At 59.0% G+C, this 25,224-nt stretch overlaps 2 protein-coding genes across 9 annotated transcripts in view; one reads left to right on the top strand and one right to left on the bottom strand.

The window, feature by feature from the left end:
- The first annotated feature begins 480 nt into the window (after window positions 1–480).
- ELAC2 (elaC ribonuclease Z 2) lies at window positions 481–23,737 on the top strand. 3 transcript variants are annotated; one of them, XM_045487413.1, is made up of 24 exons: window positions 481–781; window positions 1,361–1,411; window positions 1,538–1,608; window positions 2,284–2,348; window positions 3,429–3,486; window positions 4,664–4,732; window positions 6,095–6,199; window positions 7,097–7,155; window positions 10,632–10,690; window positions 10,779–10,851; window positions 11,405–11,517; window positions 13,109–13,204; window positions 13,990–14,128; window positions 14,210–14,295; window positions 15,942–16,060; window positions 17,406–17,502; window positions 19,052–19,190; window positions 19,568–19,606; window positions 19,728–19,837; window positions 21,000–21,099; window positions 21,169–21,289; window positions 21,397–21,475; window positions 22,012–22,156; window positions 22,655–23,737. In XM_045487413.1, exons 1-24 carry the CDS (start codon window positions 549–551, stop codon window positions 22,889–22,891), a joined length of 2,463 nt encoding a protein of 820 aa, XP_045343369.1. In that variant the 5' UTR covers window positions 481–548; the 3' UTR covers window positions 22,892–23,737. The 3 variants fall into 3 exon arrangements, with proteins under 3 accessions (XP_045343369.1, XP_045343368.1, XP_045343371.1); XM_045487412.1 differs by having other exon boundaries at window positions 483–781; window positions 13,990–14,295; XM_045487415.1 differs by lacking the exon at window positions 6,095–6,199 and having other exon boundaries at window positions 484–781.
- The window catches only part of ARHGAP44 (Rho GTPase activating protein 44), a 183,037-nt gene continuing 181,518 nt past the window's right edge, over window positions 23,706–25,224 (bottom strand). For 4 of the 6 annotated variants that reach the window (XM_045487416.1, XM_045487417.1, XM_045487419.1 and 1 more), the window contains one exon: window positions 23,706–25,172. In XM_045487416.1, coding sequence (XP_045343372.1) covers window positions 25,033–25,172 — 140 coding nt within the window. In that variant the 3' untranslated portion in view covers window positions 23,706–25,032. The remainder of the gene's footprint in view (window positions 25,173–25,224) is intronic. The other 2 variants (XR_006714690.1, XM_045487418.1) reach the window with 1 other exon arrangement.

Raw genomic sequence — 25,224 nt, 5'->3', positions numbered from 1 at the left:
ATTCATGCGAATCACTGGAAATAAAATTAGCGAAGGCGCCTACGCTAACGCTCTCTAGAACTTATCCCTTCACATTTCATCCTAACAACCACCACAACTAAGAACGAACCAAAGTTCCAAGGGCTGACTCGCCTAGCGGGGCACATCACGACCCGTGGAAAAAGGGATCAAGCGCCCCGTGCACCCAACGAAAACTCCTAAGAATCGACTCCTACGCCAGGTGGCTTTTTCCGGCTCTGCGCTACCGGAAGTACCGCCCCAAGCGAAACAGTTTCCGGAAAGAATCGACGCAGGGAAAGCCGGAAAGAGATAGGGGGCGGGGTCGTTCGGGGCGCTCTAGTATGCCCCCACTCTATGGCCGTCCCCAATTGACAAGCCGCGAGGGGCAAGGCTCTTCGCTATTGGACGCGTGGCCTCGCGTAGGTGGGCAGTTCGATGCGCGGCGCTCTGATTGGCTGGGCCCGCCACGCGGGGCGGAGGGGCGGGGCGTGGGGGGCACCAGGAGCCCAGTGACCCGCAGCCTTAGGAGCGCGGGCGGAGGCCGGCGCATGTGGGCTTTTCGCTCGGTGCTGCTGCTGCGGTCCGCGGCCGGGCGCGCCATGTCGCAGGGACCCGCCCGCCGCCAGCGGCCGCCCAAGGACCCGCTGCGGCACCTGCGCACGCGGGAGAAGCGTGGCGCGGCGTGGGAGCCCGGGGGCCCGAACACCGTGTACCTGCAGGTGGTGGCGGCCGGCGGCCGGGACGTGGGCGCGGCGCTCTACGTCTTCTCCGAGTACAACCGGTCAGTGCGCCGCCCCGGAGTCTGGCCGGGCCTAGGCGGCGTCCCCTCGTCGCGCCCCGCCCGCCCTCGGGGCTGCGGTGTCTCCGCGTCACCCGTGGGGAGTTCCGCTGCTGCAGCCGAGCTTGGCCCCTTGGGGGGTGCGGGGGGTCCCAGATGCCCTACACCCCCACGGCCGTGGGGTTCCCGGGGGCCCCTGAGAGCTGCACACTTGGGCAGGAGCGTCCTCTTCCCAACCCTTGGGCCCCGAGCCCCCTCGTGGCACACTTTGGCCTCACGACCTCTCGTGTGCCCCGACACCGGGACCTCATGGTTGGCGTGTGGGGTGGTATCAGGTCTGGTGAGGTGATGGGGGAGAGGACCCATCTCGCTCCAGCACCAGCCTGCTACACAGGCCCCCAGTCCCCTGCTCGCCGCTCCTCTAAGGAGGGTTCGTTCCCAAGCAGCATCTTCACGCCAGAAATGCAGCCCAGGAGCACAACGTGTGTTTTTCTCGAAGCGAACAGTAAAGCATGTAAAACGGTGGCAGAGCTTTTACAGAGTAGCATCTCCTGAATGTCTTGCGTAACGTGTGTCCTGTAGGTATCTCTTCAACTGTGGAGAAGGCGTCCAGCGACTCATGCAGGAGCACAAGTGAGTCCACCGTTTTCTCTTGGGGCGGAGGTGATTGTGGGCCCTGAACGCCGAGGTGACAGACAGGAGTGCTTCTGAAGCAGCACAGAGGGTCCCTGTGTTGCTCAAGTGTTCTGTCTTTCTTAGGTTGAAGGTGGCTCGTTTGGATAACATATTCCTGACCCGAATGCACTGGTGTAATGTGGGGGGGCTGTGTGGTAAGTATATTCTTTCTGAAGTTAGAGGCTGGAGGGAAGTCTGGGATTTTTAGCCTGCCCTGTTCGTTTTTTGTTTGTTTATTTTTGCCCATCTTCTGAGCCCACGGGAGCTGGAGTCTTTTTTCTTTTCTTTTTTTTTTTTAATGCTTATTTTTGAGAGAGACAGAACATGAGCAGGGGAAGGGCAGACACACACACACACACAGAATCAGAAGCAGGCTCCAGGCTCCAAGCTGTCAGCACAGAGCCCGATGCAGGGCTGGAACTCAGAAACCCTGAGATCATGACCTGAGCTGAAGTCGGGCCACCCAGGGGCCCCTGCGCGCTGGAATTCTTTTTATGCTCGCCCCGTCAGCTGCAGCATGAAAAGCTGTGAGTCAGGAGGACAGATTTTAACACGCATGCCGCTTCCCAAGCGTTACCATCCACTTCGTTTATCGAGTTGCTGGACTGGAGAAACGTGCCAGTAAACCGGAGGGTGTGGTGGTGATGGTTACAGTCACCTTACACCCCCGGCAGGCGTCACTGCTGCACGTGGCCCTTGACGACTGAAGCCTGAACGAGGACAAGTAGATAAATAGCTGGTTAAGCGAGGAGTGCGCCCCCTGGTGGCAGCTTCCGGGCACGGTGAGGAGACGGCTGACCTTCCTCCCTTCTTTCCTTCCTTCCTTCCAGGAATGATTCTCACCTTAAAGGAAACCGGGCTCCCAAAGTGTGTGCTTTCGGGACCTCCACAGCTGGTGAGTCTCTCCTGACTAGCTGTCAAGGCCAACCCCTCCTTTTTTAACGTGAGTCGCGAGCCGTTTCCGTTTCTGCAAATTCCCCTGTTGCCCTCCGGAGTTAACTGACGGTAGAGTGAACCCTCCGCCTTTCAAGCTAAAGAGGCTGTGTCACCTTGCACAAGTCGCTGTATCTCCTAGAGCCTCGGTTTCTGCCTCTGTCAGATGGCTGTGATGTTCCGTAAAGTTGCGAAGGGTTCCGCGACGTACGCACGTAAAGCGCTAAGCCAGCTCCTTACGTGTTCGGTAGCAAGTGCGCGCGCACATTTCAGACCCCTTCGTACCTTCCATCGCAGCCCCTTCACGCTGCCGAGAAGTGGTGTGCCCATCGTGATTTCCCAGTTCTTAACATGAAAGGCAGGCAGCCGCCAGGTGCTGTTAATTCTGTCTCCAAAATAGTGCCTCGAATCCATCCATTTGTCTGTCCTCGAGGCCTTCGTGCCGTCTGTCTCCTACCCGTGTTTTCCATGACAGCTTCATACCCATCACATGGTGGGGACGCACCCGTAGGCAAGTCACAGCCCGCACAGTGCCGCCCCGGCAGTATGGCCTGGGAGCCCTGTGGGTCCCGGCTGTGGCCCACCCTTGGCTTCCGTATCCGGGTCCCCACGCTGGGGCTCCGCGGGCCCCTCTTAGCTCTTCCCTGAAGCCCCTTCCCGTCCCAGGGCTTTCCTTCTGAGCCCCCAGAGCCCTGTCGCAAGGACATTTGCTCAGGAGCCTGCCTGACTCTCGGACGGGCCGTACCCCGGCCCCCGCGTCCCACGGGCTTCTTGCAGACCCTCAGCACGGCTGCCACTCCCCGGGGGTTTGTGCTCTGCCTCGGTTTAGTTTTGTCGCCGGATTTTATGTCTCACGAGGCTGGGGAGCGCGTCCCCTGCTCACCGCTGAACCCTTGGCTTCTAGCGTAGAGCGGCCACCGCGTGACTCTTTCTGCAAAGGTGGCTCAGAATACTTACTGGGCTTTTCCGTTGACTTCTCTGCATGCTGCCCGTTGCCGTTTGCGCCGCCGGAACTGCTGCTTTCCTTCTTTCTTTTTTGTAGGAAAAATACCTGGAAGCTATCAAAACATTTTCTGGTCCGCTGAAGGGAATAGATCTGGGTACGTTCCTGCCCCTGACTCGCGATCGGCCATTTCTGCCTTCTGTCTGCCCCAGTCTCTCAAAGGAGAAACCATAACAATTGGACCCAGTGAAACCTTAAAACCCTGTGCTTCATCAACAGGAGATGAATTTTTTAAATCTTGCCTGTTGCGCTTTTCTGCGCGCCCCCTCCTGCCCCCAGGTAGAGGCTAGAGATGCTACTCGGTCCAGCTGGGCTCTGCTGGGAGGCAGGTGGCCTCCTCCTGGGGCCAGTCGGAGCCCACGATGCCAGCAGGGCCCCCGCCCCTGAGGCGGTCCTCGTCCCTGGTTTGTTAACACTCCTCTTCAAACATCATTTGGTTTTTTGTTTTTTTTTTTTGAGGCTTATTTATTTTTGAAAGAGAGCCAGAAAGCACGAGCAGGGCAGGGGCAGAGAGACAGAGAGGGAGACACAGAATCCAAAGCAGGCTCCAGGCTCCAAGCTGTCAGCACAGAGCCTGACTTGGGGCTCTAACTTAACAAACCACGAGATCAGGACCTGAGCCGAAGTCGGACGCCCAGCCCAGCTTCCCCGGGCGCCCCTGATGCTCATCTTCAGTGGAAACACTAACGTCTTATTTCACATCGGATGGTGGTTCTTACAGCTGAGATGATGCATTCCTTTTGGTGTCACGAGGCTGTGTGTTAACATACGCCTTTTAAATTTGAGAATTGTTGGGGTGCCTGGGTGGCTCAGTCGGTTAAGCAGCCGACTTCGGCTCGGGTCATGATTTCACGGTCCGTGAGTTCAAGCCCCGCGTCGGGCTCTGTGCTGACTGCTCAGAGCCCGCAGCCTGTTTCAGATTCTGTGTCTCCCTCTCTCTCTGACCCTCCCCCGTTCATGCTCTGTCTCTCTCTGTCTCAAAAATAAATAAACGTTAAAAAAAAAATTAATTAAAAAAATAAATTTGAGAATTTTTTTTTTTTAAGCAGGTAGTGAGAATACATTTTTTTCATTGAGTGTAGTATTGGCCGATGAAAATACATTGGTGCTTCTTTCTTAAAATTTGTAATTTACTCAGAAATTCTGGTTGTAGTGTAGCTTCCCAGCAGAATCCCAAGGGAAACCATTTGCTCATGGTTGGTGATCTGGAAGGCTCTTTCTCCCCCACTGCCTCTGTCCAGTGCAGTCACTGCCCCGTGGTCTTTTTCATACAGCCGTGCGGCCCCACTCGGCACCCGAATACAAGGATGAGACCATGACAGTTTTCCAGATCCCCATATACAGTGAGTACAAAAGCCCCGTTTCCTGGGAGGAGGGAGGCGTGTAGGTCCCGGGCAAGGAAAGGGGCGTGCGAAAATAGAAAATGCTCGAGTACTGGCTTTGTGTGCCTGGTTTTGTGTTCTCAATACGATCAGGAAATTTAGTGGAAGAATTAAGATGGTTCCTGCCCTTCAGGAGTTTACAACCTTACCAGACACACTGGACTCCTAACGATCGTGATTGTACTTTGGGACATCGTAATCTACACTGTCAGTTTTGCCCGTTTATCGCTTGGGGTTTATTGGCCACAGATGTAAGCACTCCTTTCGTGGTGGGATGCTGGAGGGGTTTGCACTAGGAAGGCGTTGTTTATAAACACTAATACTAATAGAAGTGTTGTGAGTAGTTCAGAAGGTCCCGTGAACCTTCGCGAGTCCCAGGGTCGGACGACGAGGTCTTGACTTAGAGACCGTCCGCCTGTCAGGCCCCGCCACGTGTGTCTTATCTGTGTCTGGCCAGTCACACCCCGGGCCAGGTTTTGCTGATGGCGAGGAGGACGCAGGGCACTAGGGACGTTCCCTTGACAGCGAGGCCTGCCAGGTGCTCAAGGGACACAGAGGACAGACAGCCCCCCGCAGGGGGCCGGGAAGCCCGGCTCTGGCCTGGACACGCAGCTTGCACGGCCCCTGTGTGTGCGGGAGGGAGGTGGGTGTGTGTCTCGAGCAGAGGCAGACATGCTTGGGGCCCAGTGAGATGGCTGGTCGCATCAGAGCCCGCCTTGTCTGGCTCACTCCTGGTCAGATGTCCTCTCTTTCCTGACCCCTCCTGACCCCCCCGGGCCTGATGTGTGTCCCTCTCTATTCCTCCCTTCCTGGCACGTGACCGTTTGCTTTGACGTGAGCTTGTGTGGCCCGAGCTGGCCGGCTGTCCCAGCCCCTAGGGCCGATGAGGAACGTGCAGGGGGGGAGCGGGCGGGCTTCTGCGAGACAGCGGCCCAGCCGGCCTCTTAGCACGGCGAATTGTTTTACTGGCCTGGAGACTTAACTGGCTGCAAAGTCATGGCCCTCCCACGGCGCTGTCACCGCCGGCCTAGGTCTGTTCGCGGAGGGTAGTGCCGGTGCGTGAACCAGCCTGCTGCCTGGCTGCGTTTCAGTCCGCAGACACTGTTGAGTCCCTGCCGTGGTCAGGGCTCTCGGCTGAGCAGACATGGGAAGGGGATCAAAAGGTCCTGCGGCTCAGAGACCCGGGTGGGGAGGCACCCAGTCACTGTCATAGGAGGCAGGCTGTTTAGTGGGCACTCCGGTACCGACCCGTGTGCACAGCGGGCTCCTGGCCGTGAGCTCACCTCCGTGGCGTGGGGTCTGATTGTTTTCCATGCCAACCAGGCGAGCAGAAGCGTGGAGAACGCCAGCCATCTCAGAGTCCAGAAAGACTCAGTCCAGGGCAGTCTTCGGATTCTGGATCCACCGAAAACGAGCATCTTGCAGACGGTAATGCTATTTAAACCCAACAGCATGCGGTCTCGAGAACGCTGGCTTCTTTATCTGCTGCCCCGTCCTGCTGCAGGTTGGAATTGTTTTCGTAAGAAGCCTGTGTGTAAAACGGGAGCTTCTCTGTCAGTGTGGGACTTGGCCCGTGGGCAGAGGGTGAAGGTGGCCGTATGGAGCTCTAGGGCCAGTCCCCGACCCTGGCTGGGCCCCAAACTGTGTTCCGTGCACCCGGAGGAGAGCAGGCTCCGGCAGATGGGTTCGTACGCAGCCTCTCGCAGCCTTCGTTAATGCGAGGTGATCTTTCACGAGTGCACGAAGTGCTCAGCCCACGGGTCCTATCAGTGAGTGGCTCTGCCCCTTTTCCTCCAGAACGACAGGCTGCTGAGAAAGTGAGTCAGAATCCCAGGAGTAGAGGTGTTGGAGGCGTGCGACCACGGCGGGCGAGGCCGATCGTTCCTCTCTCTGCCCTGGTCGGGCCTGCTGCCCCAGAAGGGCCGGCCTGTGTGCCACCCTGGTGTGGATGGCACAGGTGCATCTTCCCTGCAGGCCTTTTACTTTCAAGTTGGTTCGCGTATTCTTACCCTTGTTTATAAAGCACGTTACAGTTTGCTTTTTCTTCTCCACGTCTGGGTACACTGTCATTTTTTGAAACGTTTCACCAGACATTTCTAGTTTTTCCGGTGGGCAGTTTGCATTTTCTGTTTGCTCCGATCTCGGCGCCAGTGCGACGACATCCAGGTCTGCCGCAGAAAGGATACCAGGGTTTTCTTTGACCCTTGTCTCGTACGGTTGTGTCCGTTCCATTTTGCACGAAGCCAGACTTCGGATGACCATCCACCTGGGAGGCCCGAGAAGGTTCACACTGGCCTTGTTCTGACCACATTCGGTTTTCCTCAGGTGTCGGCCAGAGAAAGCGTGGCAGGGACCCGTCCTTGGTCGTAGCCTTTGTCTGTAAGGTAAGCGCCTCCCCGGTGGGCTTTCAAAAGTGAGCGTGCGTGGTGACCTTCCGTCAGCGCTTGTCCTGTGATTCTGAGGTGGCAGCTCCCGAGTCCCCTGTGCCCAGAAGGAGCACAGACCCCTTGTGTCTCCATCTGCCACCTATAATTTTATGTACTTTCAAACGCCCTTCCGGCAATGGAGCCCTTCTGCCTACGTGCTGGTTTGTGTTTGGGAACAGTCAGCCGTCTTGCACTTGAGAAATGTGGCTTTGTGTTCCCGCAAAGGAATCGGGCCTCCTTTCAGACTCCTTTAGCTCTCTTTTAGTTCAGATGGTTTTACCGTAGCTGTTAAACCACTCAAACTAGACTCATTTTAATGCTGGCGAGCACTCACTGAGGCCTGTGTCTGCAAATCTGAAGTTGGTCCGATTCTGTGAAAATTTTATGACAATAGAGTATTTTAAAAACTTGACTAATGGCCTATTTTTAGTAGGGCTTTGCATTAAAGTTTTATTAAGTGTAGCGAACACTTTAATCTGTGGTAAAGCTACATGTGTTGACTTTTTGTGGGCTTTCATTGGTTTTTGAGAAGTAATGTTGATTTTAAAATAGGTTTGTAGGGGCGCCTGGGTGGCGCAGTCGGTTAAGCGTCCAACTTCAGCCAGGTCACGATCTCGCGGTCCCTGAGTTCGAGCCCCGCGTCAGGCTCTGGGCTGATGGCTCAGAGCCTGGAGCCTGTTTCCGATTCTGTGTCTCCCTCTCTCTCTGCCCCTCCCCTGTTCATGCTCTGTCTCTCTCTGTCCCAAAAATAAATAAACGTTGAAAAAAAAAATAAAATAGGTTTGTAATTTTCATCCCAAGTTATAACACCAATCAGGGAAAACACTTCTGGAAGGTCAGTAGTAATCGTTATCAGTTGCAGGATCATTGATTGTATCACTTCTGTCAACCTTATTGAAATAAATTTTTTTTAATGTTTATTTATTTTTGAGAGACAGAGTGCAAGCAGGGAAGGGGCAGAGGGAGAGGCAGACACAGAATCTGAAGCAGGCTCCAGGCTCCGAGCTGTCAGCATAGAGCCCGATGTTGGGGCTCGAACTCACTGAATGCGAGATCATGACCTGAGCTGAAGTCAACTGCTTAATGGACTGAGCCACCCAGGCGCCCTGGTCAATTTATTTAAGTAATAGTAGGTTTTATAAGTTAGGTACTATTGTCGATAGGCTTATTACTTGGGTATCTCTGAGTTTTTAGGCAGTAAAATAATTTTTTTTAATGTTTATTTTTGAGAGAGAGCACTAGCAGAGGAGGGGCAGAGAGAGTGGGAGACACAGAATCCAAAGCAGGCTCCAGGCTCTGAGCTGTCAGCACAGAGCCCGATGTGGGGCTCGAACTCCCAAACCGTGAGTTCATGACCTGAGCCGAAGTTGGATGCTGAGCCACCTATGTGCCCCCAATTTTTAAAGTAGGTTTATACGGTAATCTGTAAATTGTATGAGGTCCTTCCCTCCTTTCTCAGTAGAGACCATGGAGCGTGATGAAGTGTGCCCTGTGTGGTGGGGCCGCCCCCCCACTTGTAAACCTGGCCACTGCTGGGCCGCCGTTCCTGAGGCTGTGGGCTATGGCCCCCCCGGCCCTTGTGTCCCCTCCTTTGTTGTTTGCTGCCCCGTCTGGGCCCTGCTCTCACCGATCAGCCTGTGGGCCCTTATCCCTCCTGGAGCCAATTTGCTGCTTCCCGGCTGAGGCTTTGGACGGCAGCACAGCTGAGCTGGTGCAGGCCGTGGGAGGTCGAAGGCAAGAGGCCCTACGTGTGAGGGCCTGGGACTCGGGCTGTCCTCCGCTAGGAGAGCATGGGCTTCAGACCGCCGTGTGCCAGCGCGGGGCCTCATGGGATTGTGTACTGCTTCTCCGCTGCCTGCCACACACTCCGTGCCCTCAGGTGGGCACATGTCTCTTATGGGCTGAAGTCAGCTTGGAGTAGAGGGAGGGGTTTTGCCTGCCTTAGTCTGCAAGTCCCTGTTAAATGTTAGAGACGTAGTTTCCATCCTGAAGCCCATCAGGGTCTGTGGAGGGAAGGTCACGTTTTCACAGACGATGATGTCTGAAGCCGTCATCTGAGCTCATCATCTTTGTGTTACATGCACTAAAGCTGTAATCCTTCATCTAGGGTAGTGTTTGCCGAGCTAGAAAATTCTAGAATCCCAGTAAGACTCAAGGATCCAAATTGGAGGCTTTGCCCTCAGAGTTACTTCCCTTTTTTTTTTATTTTATTTTATTTTTTTTTTCAACCTTTATTTATTTTTGGGACAGAGAGAGACAGAGCATGAACGGGGGAGGGGCAGAGAGAGAGGGAGACACAGAATCGGAAACAGGCTCCAGGCTCTGAGCCATCAGCCCAGAGCCCGACGCGGGGCTCGAACTCACGGACCGCGAGATCGTGACCTGGCTGAAGTCGGACGCTTAACCGACTGCGCCACCCAGGCGCCCCAGAGTTACTTCCCTTTTAAAGATCTAAGGAAGAAAATGAAAACCAAGTGGAACTTCGTAGTCAAAGATTTATTAAGTTTTTATGCCGTTTCTGACTTTTTATTATTACATACGAAACACGTAGATCCATAGAAGGAACGTACATGTTTTTTAAGTACAGGAGGGTGGCCATCAGGTTTGGGGGCGGGATTTGTTGTTTGTCCTTCCGGCATGGTAAGAGCATGTCGGGCATTTTTCATTACAACTTTTCTCCAGGATGAAAGCAGCTCCCTGTTACGGGTTTGCGAAAACCACAGGGGGGAAGATCACTCCCGCGTTAGTGCCTGTCACTGCCCTCACGGCTCTGGGTCCTGTAGGGATTCGTGCGATCATTTCTGTTAGACAAGGTTCTGGTCACGTCCTGTTAGCTATTAAATGGTAAGTACGGGATGATCAGACAGAAAGGTGTATGTTTCTTCTCAAGGATGCTTGAAGGATACTTTTGATTTGGAAATGGATTGCATTTTATTGATCTGTAACAAGTTAACGTCAGGAAGTAATGTGCTGGGTTTTAAGTCGTTCAGCTTTTAGTCCTAAAGTATTTGAGAATCAGTGACTTCTTCAGGATGTAGCGTGGGATATGGTGTATTTCATTTCAAAGCAATAACCGGACCTGAGTGCTTCATCAAGCGGTAAGAAAGAAACCGAAATTAAAGAGCAAAGCCAGGGGTGCCTGGGCAGCTCAGTGAAGCGTCTGACTTCGGCTCAGGTCATGATCTCGTGGTTCGTGGGTTCGGGCCCCACGTCGGGCTCTGTGCCGACAGCGTGGAGCCTGCTTCGGATCTTCTGTCTCCCTCTGTCTCCACCCCTCCCCTTCTCACGCTCGCTCTCTCAAAAATAAATTAACATTAAAACACACACACACTAAAAGCATAAAACCAGAAAGGTGGTTAAAACCCAAGAGAAGTGGTTAAAGCCGAGCTTCCTCCTCCCTCACTGAGATGACGTCTGCGTTCTGTCTGTGGCAGCTGCACGTGAAGAAAGGAAACTTCCTGGTGCTCAAAGCCAAGGAGCTGGGCCTCCCGGTGTGAGTGTGGCCGGGTGGCCGGGGGGTGGGCGGGGGGCCCGTGTCCCCGCAGCGCCCGGCTCACCCGTGGCTGGCCTCCTCTTTTCAGCGGGACGGCTGCCATCGCCCCCATCATCGCTGCTGTCAAGGACGGGAGGAGCGTCACTTACGAGGGCAGGGAGGTGAGGCGCCCGTTTTCGTGATGTGTCCGCAGTCCCCGTGGGGGCCCGAACGTGGGACAGCCATGCTCTGGCCCGGGCCCCGCAGACAGAGCTCACTTTGAGGGAAGTGTGTCCACGCTGGCCACGTTTGGGTGTAAATGCAGAGCGTCTAGTTAGGGTTGGGGGTCCTCCTCTTCACGGGATGGGTGCTCTCCCTTGTCGGACATACGACAGGCCCCCTGAGGGTGGGCTTGGGGCACGCGGCCCAAAGGACCGCCACCGTGCTCTTAACCAGGGTGTTTTCTCTGGCGTCTGAGAATGTCAGAACCAACGGCCACAAACCCGAGGGAAGCTCGACTGTCCTGCCCGGCTTCATGGCCACTCTGGGTTTGAAGTGCCCTCTCCAAGTCTGCGTACGTGTAGAGGAGCAGCACGAGCGGGAAGGGGGCGGGCGGTGATCCTCCCGCTGGTCCGTGCGTGTTCCGTAGGGATTCTGTGCGGTTGGCAGGTCCCTGCATGTCTGCTGAGCTGGGGCTCTGCCCTCGGAGAGAGTCATCACCCCGCTGTTTTGCAGATTTTGCCTGAAGAGATCTGTACTCCTCCAGATCCCGGCCTTGCTTTTGTTGTGGTGGAGTGTCCGGACGAAGGATTCATTCGGCCCGTCTGCGAGAACGCCACCTTCAAGAGGTGACGAGGGCCGTCGGGGTGGAGGAGGGCGTCTGCCTGGCCCGTGCTTGCCCCTGGCACGGAGCCGCGTCTGGGAAGCCCATGCTCCCAGCTCCAAGTGCCGGGGCCAGGCCCCTGCTGGCAGGATTGACCAAGGGACTGCTAGTCGGCGGGCTTTACGGAGTATGCGAGCGTGTGAGTGAAATTAGGGAAGACTGAGACCCGGAGAGCCCTTGCAGACTAGAAGATCAGCGGTTGCTTAGGGTGCTAAGTCTAGGACACGTTCTAGAATTGTTTTCAGCCCTTTTTTTCTTTTTCTAAAGTTTATTTACGTTTGAGAGACGTAGTGAGCGTGCACATGAGTAGGGAGGGGCAGAGAGAGGGAGAGAGAATCCCAAGCAGGCTCTGTGCTGTCAGCACGGAGCCCTCTGCCGGGCTCGATGCCATGAGCCTGAGCCGAAATCAAGAGTCAGATGCTTAACTGAGCCACCCAGGCGCCCCTGGACTATTTTTAGCTCATAAATTGTTCACTTGCCTGCATTGAATCTGTTGAGGCAGGTCTGATGTGTGTGAGAGTCTTGGTCAGGGGTCTGTGTTAAGGGATGGAACCTTAGTCTGGGAACACCTTTGTTCTGATATTCTGGTGGCCCGGGCTCCGTTGTCTCCTGTCGTGCAAAGATGCGGGACCCGTTTTCAGGTCGGCTGTCATCCCGGGTAGCTTTGCCCCACACGCCCATGCTTTCCTCTTTCTCCCGTCCTTCGTGGTTTCTTCTGTGTGTATTTCTCCTGCTCCTAATTCTGATTTACGTGTTTCACTCAGTCGTTTTATGCTGCTTATCACAACAGACCTTCTGGGGCAGCTCTAACTCTTTCAGGTTAGTGTGAGCTCTTCCTCAGACCTGCTTTTTCTCCTTGGGCGACTCTGGGTACCCGGCTGGCACAGGCTTTGTGTTTCAGTCATGCCGTGGCGGCAAAGCTACTTGGAGTCCCTGTGAGCTGATTGGCGCGTGCGCTGAGGCAGTGCTGTGAGGTTTAAGCACGCGACCCCGTGCTCTGTGTGTGTGTGTGTGTGTTGTCCGTATGTCTGTCTGTGTGCGTGCGCGGAAGGGAAGGATAGGTTAAAAATACTGTGTGAATTTTTTTACGGGAACCGGAAGGAAATGCATCAGCATGTTAGTAAGTGACCCTCTCTCTCTGGACGGCGGAATCACAGACCATTGTAACGGCCCATGCCTGTGCCCTGGGTCTACTGGAAGGCGGGCAGTAAGGTAGAGCCGGAGGTGCTGAGATTTATGGGGGGAGCTGCTGTGCAAGATGGGGGGGCGGAGCAAGAAGAGGCCTGGAGAACCTCTGTCCTGCTCCATAGGTCCGAGCCCCTGTGGCCGGAGGGGATGGGGATTGTCTCCGGCGCCCGTGGGAAGGCCCGGTGGGCAGCCCCCGAGCCAACCAGAGGAGCCAGCTGGCGCCCTCCCTGTGCTCACCCACCGGGAGAGCAAGCCGAGCGCCCCCCGCCTCCCCCCCCCCCCCCCCCACAGCTGCACAGGCACCGTGTGCGAACGTCGTGAGCCTGTATCACTGTCCGAAGCAAAACGCCGCTCTCCCCTCCCCCCAGGTACCAGGGAAATGCCGAGGCCCCCGTGGCGCTGGTGGTTCACATGGCCCCGGAGCGTGTGCTTGCGGACTCCAGGTACCAGCAGTGGATGGAGAGGTAGGACCCTGTGCTGTCTGTCTGTCCTCCCCTCCTTCCCCCAGCAGACACCTGTGCCCCGCGTGGGGGAACATCTGCCACTAGGTGGCGCCGTGCGCACACATCCAGCAGCTAGTGGGGTCCCCGCACACTCCGTGTCCCAGTGAGCACTGCCCGCTCTTGAGGACCCCGTGGCCGAGTCCTAAAGAAGAGACTGGCCAGTGTAGCACAGCAGCCTCAGGTCACTGGACACCCAGCATGTGACAGGCAGTGTGCTGGTGCCTCGCTATTTCATCCCGTCCGGCGAGGTGGCCATCTGCCCACGCTCGGGACCGGGGGAAGAGGGCACTCCACGCCGGCCCAGCCCAGCACCAGGCGGGGCCAAATCAGGTGGTGTCGGAGCTAAGCTCTGAGCGCAGAGTGATGTGGTGGGGTTCCAGCCCCCCAGCCCCCTGTTCGTCCAGGCGCCCCCTCTGCTCCTTCCTGGATAGCCGGTTCGTAGTCACCCTCTGTTCCTGGAGGAGGGCCTGAGCCCTAACACACGTGGTCTGTTTTCCTTTTATGGTGCCTTTTCTTCTACCCTGAACTCCGTTTTGTTTCCCAGTCCCTATGTAGGCGCCCGACGTCTTAGCTTTCTGGTTTCTTCTGGACTCTTTCCAGTCTGCAGAGAGCACTGGACTCCGAGCAGAGCAGTGCGACTTCCTCTCTCTGAGCCCCTCCACCTACCTACGTGCACTGGTGTCGCTGCTGTCCCCGCAGCGGGGTCCCCCCTGCAGGGCACCATGAACACGCCGTCTCTGCCTTAGGTTCGGGCCCGCCGCCCAGCACCTGGTCCTGAACGAGAGCTGCTCGTCCGTCCACAATCTCCGCAGCCACAAGATCCAGACGCAGCTCAGCCTCATCCACCCCGACATCTTCCCCCCACTCGCCACCCCCTGCCGCCAGGTAGTGCCCCACACGGTCCCCCAGCCCGGCCCGGCCCCTCGGCTCGGTTTCTCTCCACGCAGTGGGGTTTGTCTCTTCCAGGAGGAAGTCCCGGCTTCCCGTGTGCCCACCGTCCGGGGCGAGTGCCTCCTCAAGTATCAGCTGCGTCCTCGGAGGGAGTGGCAGAGGTCAGGACGACTCTGAGCTGACGGAAGGGTCTAGAGCGGGAGCGGCAGGCTCTTCTCGTGAAGGGCCAGGTAGTGCATACTGCAGCCTGTGCAGGCCACGTGGCCTGGTCTCGGGCACTGAACTCTGTCCCTGCTGCAGATGAGCCCCGGACGAGCAGTAAATGAACGGGGGCGGCTGCGTCCCAGAGCCAAGTCACCAGGACACGCGGCTCTGGTTTGGGTCGGGGCGGGAGGGTGAGGCCAGCGACGAAGCTTTTGCAAAGTCTTCCCCATGACGACAGGGACACATACGTGTCCCTTGTTTTACCTCAGAGAAGTAACGTGTGTTTGATGGAGAAAATTAGTCACCCGTCGTCTCGTCCCCGAGATGAGAGAAATTGATGGTTAACATTTTGTTTTTAAATTGGAACAAGCGGGGAATGTATCTTTTGAAAAGCGTGTGTGTGGATCTGTGACCTGACATGTCTTTCTTTTCCTGAGTCATTGCATGGTCTTTGGCAACCGGATTTCTAATGGCATTGCAGATGGGGTGTTTGTTCATTTTAGACGTTTCTAGTTTTGTGTTGTTCCCCTGAAGCATCGAGTGTTTTATAGGCAAGCGTCTGAGGGGAACTCTGTTCCATCAGGGGGGTTCGCAGGTGTGGGGTTACTGGGTCGGAGGGCACTCGGTGAACGTTACGTTGCCGGCAGGAAAGCCTCTACCAGTCCAGCCAGTACCGTGGGAAGTGCCTCCCGCCCACACGTCTCTCACGTCCAAGTGAATCCCGAGCGAGTTGAAGCTTCCCGTCCACTGTGTTGTGACTGCACACTGTGTGCTCTTGTGACGAGTGCTCGGGCTTTTTACAGACCGTGCAGTCTTCAGATTTCGGAGCCTGCTGTCAGCGTCTGCACACAAGGCTCATAAAGCTGAGCCCAGCCCGTACCCAGATGCGCCTCATGCCCACGCACGGTGCAAGTCCCGGGCCTCCCGGGTCGGATTCTGGGGAGCCGGGCCCGGCCTCCCTGCATGAGTGCCCGGTCGGGGTGGGGAGCCGCTGACGGAGGCTTGCCCTTCAGCGTGGCGGGACCAGCCACGTCGCATCGCCGGGGCCTCGCGAGAAACGCATCAGTCAAGGCCTGCATTTCCACAGGGTTCTTGGGCTCTGAGGACTTGTTACCACGCGAGCCATTGCTCGTGGGCTGTGCGTGTCCACCAGGGCCGTCTGCTCCTCTCCCCTCCCTTCCTCTGGCTCCCAAGGGATGTCAGGCAACGTCTGGAGATGTTTTTTGTGGTTACAGCCCGGGAGGGCCTGGGGGCTGCCAGTGGCTTCGAGTGGGTGGAGGTCAGGGTGGCGCGCAGGACCCTGCCCCGAAGGTCAGTCGTGCCGGGTTCGTGAGGCTTTGAGCTGAGATGTAGTGAGGGGCTGAAGCTATTCAGAACTTGCTCTGAGACCCCCCCGACCCCCCCCCCCCCCCCCGACTAGGCTGAGAAGGAAGCGTCCACACGTGGAGGATAGGACCGCCCGGGGTCTCAGGCACTTGGCCTTCACTCTTGATGTGAAGGACTTTCTGCGGGTCGCGTCCATAAGTCGATTCCAGACATGCACTCGGGTGTCTGCTTGAGGCCACGCCCGGGCCGGTCGCTTGAGACGCTTTTCTCCCTGCAGGGACGCGGTTATTAACTGCAATCCTGAGGAGTTCATCGCCGAGGCCCTGGAGCTCCCCAACTTCCAGGAAAGCGTGCAGGAATACCGGAAGGCTGTGCGGGACGGCCCAACCCCCGCAGGTGAGCGGAAGACCCCAGAACGGCCTTCCTCTGCTGGCCGCTGGTGTTTTCGGAGCGCTAAGTAGGAGGTCGGCAGGCACCCTCTAACCTGGGCTAGTGACGTCACGTGTGTTCTCTGAGGACACCGGTGCCTGTGCCTGCCGCCTGCCCTCCCGCCAAGACCAGGTGCATCAGAGTGTTTGGTGATGGCACCCGGCCATTCTTTACAAGGCACGTGGCTGTGTGCGGCGGGCCTGGGAGCTCCCGCCGGCCTCTGGAAAGAACTCTGAACCCTGGCCGAGCCGACTCGGGATCCGGTCCTGGCTTTGCTGAGGATCCACAAGAGATTTGGCCACGACGCCCGCCTTGCTGGGTGACACTCGCCATTGTGCCGTCAGCAAGAGCAGTGGGGGGGAGCTTGGTGACCTTTGCTGCAGGAGCTGGTTTTTCTAGGGTGCTTTTCAGCTAATGATAGAAGCGGAGAACGCTGGTCCAGAAAGCAGGTGGGCGTTCATGGGGCCAGATGGCCTTCCACCCAACTGCAGTTTCTGAGGTTTTTGTTTTTGTTTATCTTGGAGAAAGAGCACGAGTGTGCTCTTGGGAGGGGCAGAGAGAAAGGGAGACAGAGGACCCGAAGCGGGCTCTGCGCTGACAGCAGAGGGCCTGATGTGGGGCTGGATCCCATGAACCACAACATCACGACCTGAGCCAGAGTCGGATGCTTGACCCACGGAGCCACACAGGCACCCCGCCCCCGGCTACAGTTTCTGCATGGAAGTTCGCCTGGGCGGGTATAGGGGCTCCTGTCCCCAGAAGTAGCCTTCCCGTCTGTCCGCTTTGGGTTTGTGATTGCATTTTTGGTTTGCGTGTGAAAGATGCATCCGGATCAGGCTCCTGGCCGGGCACGCGGAGCTGGTCAGGCTGGCTGACAAGGGGCCTCGGCTTCGGAACCATCAAGTCTCTCTAGACTCTTGTTCTGGCTCCGCCTCCTCTGGAGAGAGCCTGCGTGCGGTGCGTCCCCTCTGAGCCTGCTTGTGTCCCCTGTAAAGCTCTTGGTGGGAAGAGCTGGATGCCAGGCAGAACCCGCCCCTTGAGGTAAACGATTCACAGCGTAAAGGCCCCTTCCTTTCGTAAAGGACCAGGAGCACTTCTTTCCAAGGAATGGCCGTGGGATTTATTTGCCCTTCCTCCCAGACGGCTATTGACGCCCAAACAGCCAGTGGAGGGGGGCCTCGCCTCCTGAGGCCCTGCCAGGTGGGATCCGCAGCCCCTCCTGGAAAGCGAGACTTAACGCCCCTCGTGGCTGAGTGCCGGCTCACTTTGGACCCACAGAAATGGGCTCTTTCTCGTGTGTGTGTTTCCATAGAGAATGGAAGCCAGTATCCAGAAATCGTCTTCCTCGGGACGGGATCTGCCATCCCGATGAAGATTCGGAACGTCAGCGCCACGCTTGTCAACATAAGGTACTGCGTTCCTGGAGCCCCCTCCCCCCCGGGCGCCGGGCACCGCCCCGACTTCCCAAACAGAACCCCTGCCCTGCCGCCCGGCCCAGGGGCAGATGGGGCGTCCTCTCGGCCAGAGTGCCGGGGAGAGGAGTCGTGGGCACTGATGCGTCTCGTGATTAACCTCAGTAGCTGGCGCTTCCGCGACTCACCAGGCTTTGTCCCCTGCGCTGTTGATGAAAATAGCCGGCCCCGCCGTCTGCCGCGCGCTTTGCTGAGAAACCATCTCGCCGAGTTTTCACGTTAACCCTATGAAACAATGCCCACCCGTTGCCTTGATCGGTAAACCAACGCTCGGAGAGGCTACTAGTTCCCACCGCCGGTCGCGGCAGCTCCGGAGTGTGAGGCGGTGTCTTCATCGCTGCGCCGTGCTGTCCCCGAGCTGGTGACTGCTGGTGCGTGGAGCGGCCGCGGGGCTGGTGCGCCCGTCTCGTGCTCGGCCCCCGGACTCGGTTCTCTTGGGTCGGGCCGGCGTCCTCGCCTGCAGAGAGGTTAACCCGGGCGCCGGGCCGTGTTCGCCGTGCGTCTGCAGATGCGTCCGTGGAGGAAATCAGACTGAGGGGCCGGGCCCCCTTTGAGACCTTGCGTGCTCGTCTCGGATGCCAGCCGTGTCCAGTGCGCACGGCACGTACGAGGCGCGCCCTGACATCAAGCGTGCGCGCATCTGGGACGGATCCGTAGGACCCCGGAAGAGCAGTCAGGCGGCCAGGCCTCCCTCTGGGGGCTGAGAGGCTCCGTGGAAGGGGCTTCTCCCGGAACCCCCCCCCCAGTGGCACTGAGCCTGACGCGACTCGTCCGGAGGTGCTTCCGCAACGCGGTCCCTGCCCAGAAGGTCACGTGTCTGTGTGTCTGGGGCTTCTCCCCGGAGCCTGGCCACAGCGCCCCCTGCCAGACGGCCCCTCCCGGAGGAGGACGAAGGCCTGCGGGAGACTGGCCTCTCCCCGCAGGGCAGAGGCTGAGACGGGCCGTCGGGATGGAAGCACCCGGGGCCCGACTCCGCGAGCGGCTCCCCGGCAGTAGCAGGGCCTCCGCCGGTCACCCCCCTGCGCCGGCGGTCATTGCCTGTCCTGCCCCTGCCGGGCAGGGGGCGGCCCGGGCTGAGGAGGCCAGGACTGCTCGACTGGAAGCACAGCGGGCGGCTGCCCCGCGTGCGCACCCGTGCCCGGCGCTGGTGTGGCCGGGGGGGCCGTTGCCGGGTTCAGCTCCGATAACCCGAGGGGCCTCCTTGCGAGTAGATGCTTTTGTCCTCCCGTTTCACAAGCCGGGCGCCAGCATCCGCGTGGCCCTGGGTACTGTGTGTGTTCAGGGGTTTCCGTGGCCGGTGGTCGCCTCTGTGCGATGAGCTCTGGCGTCCGGAGCTGCCGTGGCGTTGGGCTCGGCCTCTCAGCGCACGAGAGGTGTGGGAAGGCGTGGGAGGGACGCAGCCGCTCGCCCCGCCTCTTCCGGACGTGGGAGCCCTGCGGACCCCAGGGGCCTTCCCCGACCACGTGACCGTCACCCTCGCCCACAGCCCCGACAGGTCCCTCCTCCTGGACTGTGGCGAAGGCACGTTCGGGCAGCTGTGCCGTCACTACGGGGACGAGGTGGACAGGGTCCTGGGCACCCTCGCCGCTGTGTTCGTGTCCCACCTGCACGCGGATCACCACACGGTGAGCGGCGGAGGGCCCCCGGCGGGGGGACCCCGGCGGGGGGCAGGCGCCGCTCTGGCCCGCGCTACCCCCCCTTCCTTTCCTGCTGTGCCCACATGTGCCCAGGGCCTTGGCTCTTCTCTCGCTGGTGCGGTCGCTCCGCTCGGTGCACTGCCTTGGACCAGGTCCCCCGGTCAGCCTTCACCCGGCTTGCCTGCCCCGCGAGCCTGCCCCGAGGGGACCCCAGACCCCTGCCCGGTCCCTGGTCACGCTGCCCACGGATTGTGGCTGATAGGGAGGTGGGAGCGGCTGCAAGAGCAGGACGCCAGAAGCCAGACGAGGCGTGGCGGAGGGGACTCCGGACGTGGCTGACGCGTGTCCCCTTCTCCCCCCGGCAGGGCTTGCTAAATATTCTGCTGCAGAGGGAGCGAGCCCTGGTAAGTGCCGCGCAAACTCTTGTTGTCCTTTGAGTTTGGGTGGCTCACCCCTCAGCCACCTCTCCTGTCACCCTGAGCTCCCGTCCCTGACTTGGCGCCCCCTCGGGTGTCCTTGCCTCAGGCATCCCTGGGAAAGCCGTGTCACCCTCTGCCCGTGGTCGCCCCGACCCAGCTCAGGGCTTGGCTGCAGCAGTACCACCACCAGTGCCAGCGGATCCTGCACCACGTCAGGTGAGCGTCGGCACCTGCCGCCCTCGGCCGCGGCCCTCGCGAGACGCCGGGACCCCGCAGCCTCCCCGGGACTGGGCCCCCGGCGGGGCGGCGGGCGACGGGGTGGGGATGCTTTGACTCCAGGACAGGAACCGTCGACGGTTCCCGCGCTGCATCTCAGCCCAGCCCTCTTTTCGGTTCCGCTCGAGTTCCTAGCTTTCCGCCCGCACTTCTCCATGAAAGCGGCCCAGGGCCCGGCGCCCGAGCAGGGGCGACCCGGGGAGCGAGTCCCTGTGCCCGGGGTCGGTCCCCTCACTGTAGCCTCCGGCGGCCCTCATCCGCGACGTCTCTTACCGCGGCCTCGGGGCTTGGTTTGGCTCTTTTTAAATGACAACTCTCTTCTCTCAGTTACTGATTTAAATACTTTCTTTACAATAACGCTTTTGGGGCTCTCTAGCCAGACACTTGTGCTTTGAATCCCGTTAACGTAACATAATGTAACACCCAGGGGCACCTGGGTGGCCCAGTCGGTTGAGTGACCGGCTCTTGGTTTCTGCTCAGGTCATGATCTCCCTGTTCGTGAGACTAAGCCATGAGTCGGGATCTGTGCTGACAGTGGTAGCCCGCTTGGGATTGTCTCTCTCTCTCTCTCTGCCCCTCCCCCACTTGCCCTCCCTTTCTCTCTCAAAATAAATTTTTTAAAAATGTTTTTATTGGGGCGCCTGGGTGGCGCAGTCGGTTAAGCGTCTGACTTCAGCCAGGTCACGATCTCGTGGTCCGTGAGTTCGAGCCCCGCGTCGGGCTCTGGGCTGATGGCTCAGAGCCTGGAGCCTGTTTCTGATTCTGTGTCTCCCTCTCTCTCTGCCCCTCCCCCGTTCATGCTCTGTCTCTCTCTGTCCCAAAAATAAATAAACGTTGAAAAAAAAAATGTTTTTATTTATTTTTGAGTCAGAGACGGAGCATGAGCAGGGGAGGGGCAGAGAGAGAGGGAGACACAGAATCGGAAGCAGGCTCAGCCCAACACATGGCTTGAACCCACAAACTGCGAGATCATGACCTGAGCCGAAGTCGGACGCTCAACCGACTGAGCCACCCAGGCGCCCCCTCTCTCAAAATAATTTTAAAAACGCATGACATTTTTTTTTTTTCACGCTTGCCGTTAAACTCTTCTGTCTTCTCCCAGCCTGATTCCTGCCAAATGCCTTCAGAAAGGGGCAGAGGTGCCCAGCCCCGAGGTTGAAAGGCTGATTGGTTCGCTGCTGGAAGCGTGTGATCTGGGAGAGGTAAGGGGGCGCCCGCAGGCGGGAGGGTGACGGGGGGCACAGCCGGAGGCCGCTCAGCCGCTCCTTCAGTTTCAGACCTGCCTGGTCCGGCACTGCAAGCATGCTTTCGGCTGCGCGCTGGTCCACACATCCGGCTGGAAGCTGGTCTATTCGGGTGACACCATGCCCTGCGAGGCTCTGGTCCAGATGGGTGAGTGGAGGCGAGTGTGGGCGGGGGAACGGATGGCGGTGTGGACCGGGGACCCAGCGTTTCTCAGGCAGAGGGCTCTGCTCCAGTGTCTGCTGCTTCCTGTCTAGGGAAGGACGCCACCCTCCTGATACACGAGGCCACGCTGGAGGACGGTTTGGAGGAGGAGGCCGTGGAAAAGACGCACAGGTAGGGGAGACTGATGAGCCGCTCCCTTCTCCCCGGGGGCGCTAGGAGCCACCTCGCGTCAGCCCCGAAGGGAACGACTGTGCTCTCCAGGGACCGTGACACGGGGCCAGGCCAGCTGGCTTCCCACTAGGCCGTGGGGGCTTCTGCCCTCATTTCTGCAGCGCCGTCCGGGCAGGGCGCTAGCCGGGGTGGGGATCGGGTATTGCGCGTATGGTGGCAGAAACGGAAGCCACAGCAGGGAGCTGCCCGGGGAAGTGGGGGCCCGCCTGGGTCGTGGGCTGTTGCTGTGACAAGAGTGTGTACCCCAAGCGAGAAGCCCCCTGCCCGTTTGCTGCCCTCAGGACGGGCGCCCTGACGCCAGCCCCGGCTTGGGCTCCGGGGGCGTGTGCGAAGAATCCAGCCGTCAGGAAGAGTTTGTAGGCAGTAGGGGCGCTGACGGAGGAGCCCCCCTCCCCCACCCGGCCTTCCCGGGGCCTGTGTGCGATGGGGGTCTCCCTCCGCTGGGTGCCGTCCTCACGTGCGCCCTCTGTCGGCAGCACCACGTCTCAGGCGATCGGCGTGGGTGTGCGGATGAACGCGGGCTTCACCATGCTCACCCACTTCAGCCAGCGCTACGCCAAGGTCCCCCTCTTCAGCCCCGGCTTCAACGAGAAAGTGGGGATCGCCTTTGACCACATGAAGGTCTGTGCATGTGGGTCTTGCACGGCGGGGCTCCGGGTAGGAGGGGGGTCTGTCCATCCTCCCGCCGTGGCCCGCCCCGGCAGGATGGCAAGGCCGACCTTCTCCGGGGCCTTCGGGCCGGACCGGGGTCTCTGGCCGCTGGAGTCGCTGAGGAGTCAGGCCCGGCCGTCCCCATGGCCGCGTCGTCTGCGCCTCGACACTTGCTGGGGAGTCGGTGTTCTCTCTGGTCAACTGGCCAGGAGGCCAGCCTGGGGCCTCCGGTCCCTCTGAGTGAGGACGGACAGCCTCGCCTTTCCTGACCCCCGTGCGGTTTTGCTCCTTTGGCCACGAGCGGGGCGTCCGTGCCCCTTTCCCTAGAGGGCTTCCTTCTCCCGCGGCCTTGTCCTCCTCCCGCTGGTAGGAAGGCGGGTGGGGGGCGAGCCGGCACCTGCCGCGGCAGAGGGCTCCCTCGGCGCAGCTGACCCTGACGCACGTCCTTGTTCTCCGCTCCCCTCCCAGGTCTGCTTCGGGGACTCCGCCACGGTCTCCAAGCTGATCGCCCCGCTCCAGGCCCTGTTTGCCGGCGACATCGAGGAGATGGAGGGGCGCAGGGAGAAGCGGGGGGTGCGGCTGGCGCGGGCGGCCCTCCTCTCCGGGGAGCAGGTGGGCGGCCCCGAGGACGGGGCGCCCCAGCAGAAACGGGCCCTCCCGGAGCAGCCGCAGAGCCCTCAGAGCAAGAAGGTCAGGGCCCAGTGAAGGCCCAGAGCGACCCCGGACTCGGGAGGCTGGCATTCTCTGCGCGGTGGCCCCGGGTCTGCTCCCCTGGGCGGTCCTCGGCGGGGCGCAGCCCGGCCTTGGGACGTGAGGCTGCTGGATGGAAAAACGGACAGCTGGAATTCGGTACAAGCCAATTTTTAAGGAAGTCACGAAAAATGGCGTGCCCACGCCTGCCCCAGCCGATGCGTTCTATCTGCACACTCCAGGCGAGCCGTGTCCCAGGAACGCTGCGTCGTGGACGTGAGTGTCCGAGTGCCCGAGACTCCAGAAATACCACTTCCAAAGACAGAACCCAGTAAAGATGCCGCGTGGAACCTAAGTGCTTTGCTTCGTCCTCTTAACACCGCTGAGCAGGAGTCTCCCCGCCCTGCACCCAGGGAGACCTGGAAGTCAGCTCCGATGACGGCGAGGACCTCCGGAGCCTGTCCCTAGGGAGTGGCCACCCCTCTGTGCCCTGGATTTTGACAGAAGTCAAGCCATGCCGGCTCAGGAAGACGCGGGTCCTCCCACTGAGGAGACCCCCTCACCACCCTGGAGTCATGAGAAATCCGACGCCAAGTTGGCTCTCTTGCCCTCCTTGTGGGATTTAACAACACTGAGGTTAGTGCTTGGAAACCGAGGGAATTTTCAAAGATGAGTCTGGTATTTATTTGTGTCTTCTCCCTCCCAGGAGAACACACAGATTTGAAAGTGAAACCAAGGATGTAGCCTTGCCCAGCCCTGGTCTCAGGTTTCCTCCCGAGGAGGAATGTTCCCGGCAAGTTGATCGTCAAAACAAGAAGATAGGCCACGCTCAGGGATAATAAATCTATTTTAATAACATTACTTTTGACAACTATTTGTACATGTATTTAAAGGTAACTTTCAACCCCTGGGCTCCGTTACAAATTGGGTACTGAACCGTCCTCGCCAGAAGTGAGCAAAGCTGTTTGTTAGCATCAAAAGTGGCAAAATCCCACCAGCGGGGAGGGTTACTTTACACCGTGTGTGTGTGTGTGGGGGGAAATAAGCATTTGAATTTCTCATTGTACACCTATACATGGGTTTAGTTTGGCTCAAATTCAACAAATATAGATTTCGTATATACAAACATTATATCATGTATAGGTAGATCGCATCGATTTTAAACGGATAAAATCGGAACTTTTGAGTTGCATGCAAGACCCGATGCCGTCTCACCCCCTTAATCCCCAAGTGTGACTGGGCTTCCTGTGTCCTCCGGCGCCGCCCCACTGCTGAGCGCAGCCCGCGGGGCCCAGGGCCCCTGCCTCCTGCCCCGCGTCGCCGAGGGCCACCTTCCCTTCCAGCGTGCTGCTCGGGTTCGCGCGATTATTGCTGTTCCCTGCGGCCTCCGGGAAGGAGAGGCGACCTGCCGGGGTGGGGGTGGGGGGTACGGGGGTAGTTACTGTCGGCGGAGGTTTCTGCGGGGCCGGGGCGCCATCCTCCGCCGTCCAGGCGCCCTCAAGATCAGATTAGAAATTCAGAAGTATAAAACGAGAAGGTAGTGACGGGAGCTTTCGGTCACACGGTAGGGAAAAGCAAAACCCTTAGGAAGGGAAGCAAATTTTGTGTTAAGCCATTGACTTTAAAGCCCACGCGTCAGGGCGGCCGCAGGTTGTACACCGACTGCCTCTCCCATCCCCCGACTTGCGCTGCGGCCGCACGTCGCTGCCACGACTTCTGGATCCCAGAGCCAGTCTGCTGGGGGGGGGGGGGGGGGTGTCCCCTTTAGTCACCGAGGTGACGGGAGGGCGCCCCCCGAGCTGTCAGAGCCTGGGAGGACAACCGCGGGTGGCACCAGGCACCCCAACCCTCCCCGCACCCCCAGCCTGCAGCTGCAAACGACCTTTCTGACGCGCAAGCCCTCGGGGGGGGGGGGGGGGGGGGGGGGGAGGCTGAAAGTGGATCAAAATAGGCACAAAGTCAAAAGGCAAAGATCAAACAAAAGGCCAAAGTCACCACCCCGGTGAACAAACGAACTCTGCACCTACTCCGGCCACGCAGGCCGGAGGGGACAGTTTGGCGCACGACTCCAGCCTCGCTGGCAGTGACCGCACAGCCGCTCGCTCGGCGAGCCCAGGGGGCGCTCCAGGGTGGGTGGTGGGCGGGGCCTGCGCGGGTCAGAGGGCGGTGCTCTCAGACTCCTCCTCCGAGTCCCTCTTCTCCGTCACCGAGTGTCGCCGCGCGTGCTCCAGGGGGCTCAGGCGGAGCGGCGGCCCGAGCTCTACGTGGATGGAGGGGATGTCAAAGTGGACGAGATCTGCAAGGTGGCAGAGAGAGGGGCGGCTGAGGGGCTGGCGGGGGCCTCCCGC

The sequence above is a fragment of the Leopardus geoffroyi genome, chromosome E1 (assembly GCF_018350155.1).
Source record: "Leopardus geoffroyi isolate Oge1 chromosome E1, O.geoffroyi_Oge1_pat1.0, whole genome shotgun sequence".
NCBI lineage: Eukaryota > Metazoa > Chordata > Mammalia > Carnivora > Felidae > Leopardus > Leopardus geoffroyi.
Note: the sequence above shows the minus strand (reverse complement) of the source record. Positions and strands in the feature narration are given on the sequence as shown.